Source organism: Solanum tuberosum, unplaced genomic scaffold (genome assembly GCF_000226075.1).
Source record: "Solanum tuberosum cultivar DM 1-3 516 R44 unplaced genomic scaffold, SolTub_3.0 scf00055, whole genome shotgun sequence".
NCBI classification, from domain to species: domain Eukaryota; kingdom Viridiplantae; phylum Streptophyta; class Magnoliopsida; order Solanales; family Solanaceae; genus Solanum; species Solanum tuberosum.
This window is the reverse complement of record NW_006238981.1, coordinates 503897-513125: the sequence shown is the minus strand read 5'-3', so window position 1 is coordinate 513125 and position 9229 is coordinate 503897. Positions and strand designations below refer to the sequence as shown.

Sequence of the window (9229 nt, the reverse complement as noted above, 5' to 3'; positions counted from 1 at the left end):
AATTAAGAGATGTATTTTGCTATCGTACCCTAATTTCAGTATCTTTCTTTTATTGGTCCCACCTAGTGATTATTGTGCAACATCAAAGTCAACTCCTTGATTAAGTAGAAGGCTAGCACTTAAAATTCAACACCTGATGTTGATCAGGGCCACAACTAGGGTTTTGGTTACGAAATCAATCAAATTTAATAACTTTCAATTTTGATTCAAACTTTATATTTATTTTAAAAAATCATTCAATATATACAAATTATTACTCAAGAACTTAAAATTAAAAGTTTTCCAAAACCAACAAACTTCCGATCCTAACTTTACATATTGACTAGCCGAATTGATATGCAATTACATTAGTGTACTTTATTCGACATAAAAAGCTCAAAGTTTATTGAGTTTAATTTCTATATCGCGATAATAAATATAAAATATCGAACTCAAGAAATTAAAATTAAAAGGTGTTCAAAATTAACAAACTTCAGATCCTAGCTCTACCCATTGACTATCCGAATTGATATGCAATTCCATTAGTGTACTTTATTCAAACATAAAAAGCTCAAAGTTTATTGAGTTTAATTTCTTTTTTGTGATAATAAATTTAAAATGTCGAACCATTAAAACATCTTAAATACTACATGTGACCATTTATTTTAAAAAAAAATTCACTAATTAAGATAGATTACATGCTAGAACATACTCATTTGTCTCTATCCATGTGACACCTTTCGAAATTTGAGATTTAAACAAGTTTTTCTATAACTATAATTTTTCATGTATCTTTAAAAACATCTTGAATTATCAATTATTATAATTTATAGTACTTTTTATTTAACTTTCAGATATGTAAATTTTATATAAAAAACTTAAAAATTCCATATCCGAATTCACGATCAAAATTAAATTACTTGACTTTTGAAATTCAAATCATACCACACAAATTAAAATAGAAAGAGTATTATATATTATTTTATATTATCAGTATATATAAATCAAATTCAAATCTACTAATTCCATGGAGTGGATTGATTTCTTTGTAATAATATATGAGATATTCCCTCCAATGTCAATGAATCACAAATAATATTTTCTTTCTCCATCATGAAAAAAAGTCTTACCATTTTGAACAAAAAATAATAATTAGGTTGTTGTTATCTCCCTAATAGAGTGAGTAGTGACTACTTGCTTTTAAATTAATCAATGTATTGCACCTTCTCTGTTGGATTTATATCCTTTAATTTGGTGAACCATAGTCTTTATAAGTCAATGTCAATTATCCCTTCATTCATTCTTAATTCTAGAGTTGGTGTGGCTTCATTCTATTTGTTTCTCTTCAGGTGGAACCTTGCACAAAAAATACACAAATTGAATAAAGACAAGTAACTAAAACCACATTATACTCTAAATGTTCAAAGGTGGTTGGATCACTCCTTTTTTTATAATCTTTTACCTTGCTCTTTACGCGATAAAATTCTCGATATTTGCATCAACCTAATAAATATATATACGATATATACTTTTAATATACACTCTTATCACTAAACTATTATATATGTAAATATTGGCTATAGATAAATTTTATCACCTCTACAATTTTAGGGCGGAGACATTATTTTAGCTACAAATTCAATAGCTTGATTCAAACTTTGTTACTTTGTGCTAAATTTTTTTTATTTGATGTGCATAAATCATCTATCTAGAACTCAATAGGAATTTTTTTAAAAGGTTATGATCTAGGCCAATAAATTAAAAATCCCAGCTTCACTACTATCTATCATGTGCATACCTTTTTTTTCTTTTCTTTGATAGCAAAAGGTTATCGGCTCATAAAAAAGTAGGGAAAATGGTCTGAAAAATACTTCAATTTTGGTCGAAATTGCTGTTACGATACCAAATTTTATGGAGGACCTTTTACCCCCTGCACTATTTAATAGTGTATTTTAAAGGTATGTATGTGCCTACGTGGACACGTTACTACTTATAATTATGCAATAATTATGATGTTCACGTGGGCACATATATACATTTAAAATACACTATTAATTAGTGCAGGGGGTAAAAGGTCATTTCCAAAGTTTGGTATCGTTACAACAATTTTGATCAAAGTTCGGATATATTTCAGACTTTCTTCCCAAAAAAGTAACGGTAGGAATTTTGGATTGGATTAATTTTCCCAACTTTAGGTATAAGATTAAAAGTATTAATTCTATTTTTTACTATCTAAAATTAAAGAGCTTTTACTTTTACTAAGTACGAATATTTACATTAATTAATTAGATACATCAAGATACCAAAGAGGCAAAGCCAAACAAAAATATTCAATTCTTTTAAAAGATGAATTCCTTCTTTCTGCCCTACTCTAATTTATGCTTATATATATAATACAAGATTTCAATCCCTATCAAAAGATTTTTCCCTTCTGTAGGGGTGTCAAATGGACGAGTTGGGTTGAAATTGGAGATATTAAAATGGGTTGAAATAGAAATCGGGTTGGGTTTTGACCCGCCCAAGTTTACTTTGGGCTCAAATGGGTTGGGTTCAAATGGGCTAAAAGACGGGTTGGGTCTTGACCCGCCCAATTTGATCCGATCAGTCTCAATAATTTTAACATAGTGATATTTAACTTTTATAATCACAATTCGAATTTCAGCTCAAGTTTTTTTTTTTTTTAAAGTAACAAATGGATAGATAAATCCTAAAATATGTTAAATAGAAAATAATTCATATCTTTAATATAGGAACATATCTTAGTAAAGAATTTTAAAATGGGTTGAAATTGGAGATTAAATTGGGCTCAATTGAGGGTTCTCTTAAAATGGGTTATGCTTGATTGAGTTGAGATTGAACCCATTTCAAATTATCTTGAGTCCAACCCTTAAAATTTTGAGCGGATTAGACGGATTGCCTACGTTTGGGTTCATTTTTGACCCCTACTTCTATGTTTCCCTACCTCACTATTACCAAATATTATGCAATTAATTGGGGTAATAATGAATGTGTCTTTTCTTGAAAATATGTGATTAAACACTTGGGTAATATGATCCAGCAAAGAAAATATTTTGCTTTGTTTACTAGTTTTGATAGGACAATCTTTGGCTAGGGCCAGAGCTAGAAGCTCAGATACACATTCGGTCGAACTTAATAACTTTGTTCAAACAGTAAATTTGTGTTAAGTTTAGAATCTAGTCTTTGAAGTCATGTTCTAAAATCCAAAATCCATAAAATTGAAAATTTCTAACTCTGCCCCTGCGTAAGCAAAAACCTCAAAGCTAATTGTTATTGTCAACGAGTTATCCCTGTGTAAAGTTAACTAATCACTTGTCTTCATATGTTTGTGTTCTTCTTAGTCAAGAATAATCCTCTAAATTTTTTATATTTTCTTCAAATTTAACCCTTAATAATAGGCCTAATTGGACAAAAAATAAATATTAACATTCTTTGATCGTAATACAACCAAAAATAGTTCACATGGTCATTTGGTAGTTCTGAATTTTAAAGCATTAAAATTAAACTACTCCCTCTTATGAGATAATTCAAGTGTGGTTGCTCTGCTCTTCTGTTTTCTAGTTGTTTTAAATGTGGTATTAGGTGAGATTTGGTTAAAGGGTTGAGAATAGTTTCATGCAAATTTCCAATCATAAGTTGACACATAATTATACCAAATTATGAAAAATTGATAGGCTCAAGTTTAATAGAACAACTTGAAAGTTTTTATCTAGCTACTATAGTATCACGCGGTTATGCTATTTTTATTTCTTTAACACGCGATTATGATACTTTTTATTTCTTTAACTAGAATTACAGTGTGAAATTGAATTCAATTTCATAAGAGGTAAGTAAGGACTCGCCTTAGGCTTGATCTCGTGTGAGGTAGGCTCTCAACGTCTCGAGATCATTGTAGAGACATCAACATCAATGTGCCTGAGTATAGACATAATACACGTAGGACACACTTGCTATTGTTATGTAAACATGTCACTAAGCCTAGATATTTAATTTCAAACAAAATTAGGGGAGATAAAGAACAACAAGCTAGATGGTGTATTGCAAATTATATAATGGAGCTATACCAATTAAGTTGACAAAAAGGGTGAAGCTTAAATGACCACATCTCTTCAAAAAAAAAAAAGTCAAACATGATCTGATCTTTTTGCAATAAATTCCAAAAGATTTTCATTTTCAATAACATTCTTTTCCATGTACTCTCTCCATTTGAAAAAGAATGATTTAGTTTGATTTGACACAAAATTTAAGAAATTAAAAAAGACTTTTCAATTTTATGACCCTAAATTAAAGTTATGTCAAATATACAAAAATGTCATTTAATCTTGTAGTCTTAAACATGTCACGTGGAAAACTGAAACTTAAAGTGTTACAAAAAAAAAAGGAAAAAGATCATTCTATTTTAAACAGACTAAAAAGAAAAGATGTAATTTTTTTTTTTATGGAGGAATATCTGATTCAAAAATTTCATCAACTTGACTTGAGAGGGGCCATTTAGAGTTAAGAGTTCCTAGGGAAAGGTCCATTTTTTTTTAATAGAGTAAGGTCCACTTTTCTTGATTTGTTTTTGCAGGAGCAAGTGGGACTCTTTCCCATAACTTTTTTGTTCTTGTGTAACTATTTTTTCAACATAGCCATCACAACATCTTATCTTCATACATTTCATCATCTTTAAAGCTACTAACACATGCTCCATAATTCTATGATTGCCCTGTCTTTAAACCAAAAAGTAAAAAAAATAAGGTTACAATAGCACACCTTTTACCTAGAACTTGGAAAGTGAAGGGACACTACTAAAAAATCATTGTTTTTCCACTGAAAAATATTTAGCGGCTATTCCTACAGATATTTTGATTGAATTGGTGTGAAAAGAAAAAAAATAGTAATTGTTTATGAAAAAATAAGGAAGTTTCCCACTATGCATTTTTCAGTGAGTTGGTTCGGTGAAAAAATGAGTGAGAAAATCATGTTCTATAACACAAATTTTCTATTGATTTGCGGTGGAAAATAACTTTGTTTCTAGTTGTGTGAATAGTCATATGGTAACACTAAAAAACTATTATTAAACTCGGAAAACTTTTCATGCTGATTGTCATCAACTTTATTGGAAAGATGATTAGGCAGAACAAACTATTTAAACTCCAAATTCCTTTTTGGCTTGTCAAGTTAGGACACTGTTAACTTTCCTCCTATCTCTCTTAGCAAATATATTAGCTTCATGCTACTCATAAGTTTCCATTTTAAGTAAAAACCAGCCCCACAAATTCTTTCATAAATTATGCATTTGTTAATTTAAGTTCCGAGGTTGTGTTCCATTCACAAATATTGGCATGGGAAGTGTTCTTTTTTCTTATCTGCTGTTTTTCTTGACAGCAGTTAGTGTTGTTCTTGCTGTTTCTTCAGCAGATGGTTCATCTGATTCGTATCGCCTTTTGAGAATAAAGTCAGAACTTGTTGATCCAAATGGAGTTCTTGAAAACTGGTCTGAAGGGACTAACATGTGTACCTGGAATGGAGTGGCATGTTCAGATGATAAATCTCATATTGTGAGGCTCAATCTTACTAGTTCAGGACTAGAAGGTCAAATATCTCAAGAATTCGCGCATCTCACTTCTCTTCGAGTGATTGATCTTTCGGACAATTTTCTTAATGGAACAATCTCTCCTGCATTAGGAGAGCTTCATAACTTGGAGGAATTGCTTCTTTTCTCTAATTTTCTCACTGGTGAGATTCCTTCGGATATCGGTCGTTTGAGGAAGTTGCAAGTTCTTAGAATTGGAGCCAACATGCTGACAGGACAATTGATACCAGAAATTGGTAAACTTTCTGAGTTGAGAGTGTTGGCTGTTGCTTATTGCCAATTCAGTGGAAAGATACCAAATGAGATTGGTAATTTGAAGCAGCTGATAAATCTTGACTTGCAGCAAAACAGTCTTAGTGGCCCCATACCAGATGCAATTGGCGGCTGCAAAAATCTTCAAAATTTTGCAGCATCAAACAACAGGATTGAGGGAAAGATTCCTGCTTCAATTGGTCAGCTCAAATCACTCGAAATCTTGAACCTGGCAAACAACAGTTTTTCTGGTTCGATTCCTGTTGAGCTGAGCCATCTTTCCAATTTGAAGTACTTGAACTTGTTTGGCAATGAATTGGAAGGAGAAATTCCTTTTGAGCTTAACAAGTTGGTTCTGGTTGAAACATTGGATTTGTCAAACAACAACTTTTCAGGAACCATAAGGCTTCTCAACACTCAGCTGAAGAATCTTGAGACTTTATCACTCTCTGGTAACTTCTTAACAGGAAGCATCCCGAGTAACTTCTGTCTCCGTGATTCAAGCTTAAGCCTACTCATTCTGGCTGACAATAAGCTGTCTGGGAACTTCCCGTTGGAGTTATTGAACTGCACGTCCATACGACAACTGGATCTCTCCGGTAACAGCTTTGGAGGAATGCTGCCACGAGGCCTCGACAGGCTAGAAAGTCTCACAGACCTCTTGCTCAACAATAACAGCTTTACTGGAACTATACCTCCTGAAATAGGAAACTTGACTAACTTGGAAGATTTGTACCTGTTTCATAACATGCTCTCTGGTGGAATTCCAGTTGAAATAGGAAAGCTTCAAAGGCTGCGTGAACTATACCTCTACGAAAACCAGTTGTCAGGAAGTATTCCAAGAGAGTTGACAAACTGCTCCAGCTTAACAAGCGTTGATTTCTTCGGTAACCAACTTTCAGGATCTATTCCTGATAACATTGGGAGGCTTAAGAATCTTGTTATTCTTCAGCTAAGGCAGAATGAGTTGTCAGGTCCGATTCCATCAAGCTTAGGCTACTGCAGGAAGCTTCAAAAACTGGCTTTGGCTGATAACAAACTTTCAGGATCATTGCCACCAACTTTTCGATTTCTCTCAGAGATGGACCTGATTACTCTTTACAACAATTCCTTTGAAGGTCCACTTCCTGAATCTCTTTCCCTTCTGAAAAATATCAGCAAAATTAACTTTTCTCACAATAAGTTCAGTGGAAACATTTTCCCCTTAGCTGGTTTAGATTCTCTGACAGCTCTTGACTTAACAAACAACAGTTTCTCTGGTCCTATTCCCTCTGAGCTAGCTTTGTCAAAAAATCTAACCCGTCTTCGCCTTGCTAATAATTTTTTCACTGGAGAACTCCCTTCTGAATTCGGACAACTTGAGGATCTCAGGTTTCTTGATTTATCATTCAACAATTTGACCGGAAATCTAGCACCTTCCCTTGCTGGTCTTAAAAACCTTGGTCATTTTCTCCTTAGCTCTAACCAATTCTCGGGTGAAATTCCCACATGGTTAGGAGGCATAGAAGATCTTGGTGAACTCGATCTTTCGTTCAACAACTTCACTGGAACAGTTCCAACAGAACTTGGAAACTCTCCAAAGTTACTCAAACTTTCTCTAAGTTACAACAGATTATCAGGCCCCATACCACCAGAACTAGGCAATCTCACAAGTCTAAATGTCTTGAATCTTCGAAGAAACAATCTCTCTGGTTCCATCCCTTCAACTCTTCAAAAATGCCAAAAGCTCTATGAGCTAAGGCTCTCTGAAAACAACTTAACAGGCTCAATCCCTTACGAACTTGGTTCTTTATCCGAATTACAAGTAATACTAGACCTCAGCAAGAATCACATTTCAGGTGAAATCCCATCATCACTTGGAAACCTTGTAAAGTTAGAAAGATTGAATCTTTCATTCAATCAACTTCAAGGAAAAGTCCCACCATCACTTGGAAGGTTATCAAGTTTACATAGACTCAATCTTTCATATAATCATCTTCAAGGCCAAATCCCTTCCACATTTTCAGGATTCCCACTAAGTTCTTTCATGGGAAACAATCATAACCTATGTGGCCCACCATTACTATCTTGTTCTGAACTAAAGGAACATGAGAGAATTTGGGAGCTGTCAAAAGCAAGTGTTGTAGGGATAACAGTGGCTATTGTGTTAACAGCAACAGTTATATGCATGGTTCTGCTTTATATCATGCTGAGGATTTGGTGCAATTGGAGAAAAGTTACAATTTCTTGCTCAGAGAATGGTGGAATTGAGAGTAAAAGTAGACAAGGGGAAAATTGGGTATATGGAGAAGAGATCAAAAGTGGACAATATTGGAATACAACATCATTAGTTTCATCTAAAGAGAAGCAAATATCTAAAGGGACTTGCATGTTTAATCTTAGTGTAAGTTCATCAGATAGCACAGAAAAACCTTTAGTTTAAATTAAGAGGTGTTTTGTTTTGTTTTGTCTCTCTACTTTGTAAATTCTTTTGTCATGTGTTGAGATTAATTTGTTTATGTGGGGGTTTACATGTAAAGAACAATCACCTTATGAAAACTCCCATCAATTCAAAGACGTACGCGTGAATTCATGATCTTTCTGTTAAATTAGATATTTTATGTATATGTTCCTTAGAATTGATCTAATATTATCTGTTGACACTTATGCTTTGAAAAGGCTAAATAGTGTACTTGATTGAATGTGGAGTACTCCTTCGTTAACTTTTATTTATCCAATATGCTAAACTTTTATTATATCAAAAGAAAATATATTTTTTTTCCTATTTTATCCTCAACATGAACTTTTTTGTTCCTCAAATTATTTCTAAAATTGCCTTAAAACTAAACATCAATCAATATATATATCATAATAAAATACTCGTATTAATAAGCATAGAGTATTTTTTTTCTCCCTTTTTCAATAGTGAACTCATATTATAAAACTCTAAATCCGCCTTTGTGCGATGAGAGACTCGTGATTATGAGTATAGTGAGATAGGTTAATTATATTGTCTACCACATAGTGAAGAAAATTACAGAGCAAATCGACCGAACCATTTTGTTTGCATTTTCTTAAGGTACTTTTGGGATGGTGTAAACAGTTCATTGGCCAAAATATCAAGGGGGAAATAATACTTTTTAGATTTTTTTGAAATTTGATTAGATATAGAAGTTGGCAGCATATGATAGTTGTCAAAGGTGGGGTTGTGCGGTGGAGCCAAAAATTTTACTGGATTTTACGAAATATATATTTATGTATAATTAACTATATATAAAAATATTATAAGTACTATATATGAATTCATAATTTTTAAAAAGAATGAATTTATACTAAAACAAATTTAAAATTGAACTTATAAAATTAAATTCTAAATTGACCTCAACTTGCATGCTTTTCCTGTTAGAAAAGTGTCAAATGTTG

General features: G+C 32.5%; 1 protein-coding gene across 1 annotated transcript; it reads left to right on the top strand.

The window, feature by feature from the left end:
• Nucleotides 1-5098: 5098 nt before the first annotated feature.
• LOC102599130 (LRR receptor-like serine/threonine-protein kinase GSO1) lies at nt 5099-8387 on the top strand. Its single transcript, XM_006344450.2, has one exon. It carries the CDS (start codon nt 5325-5327, stop codon nt 8247-8249), a length of 2925 nt encoding a protein of 974 aa, XP_006344512.1. The 5' UTR covers nt 5099-5324; the 3' UTR covers nt 8250-8387.
• Nucleotides 8388-9229: the final 842 nt, after the last annotated feature.

Excerpts from the sequence above, each read along its gene's own strand:
- LOC102599130 (XM_006344450.2), top strand. The coding sequence starts at position 5,325 with ATGGGAAGTGTTCTTTTTTCTTATCTGCTGTTTTTCTTGACAGCAGTT.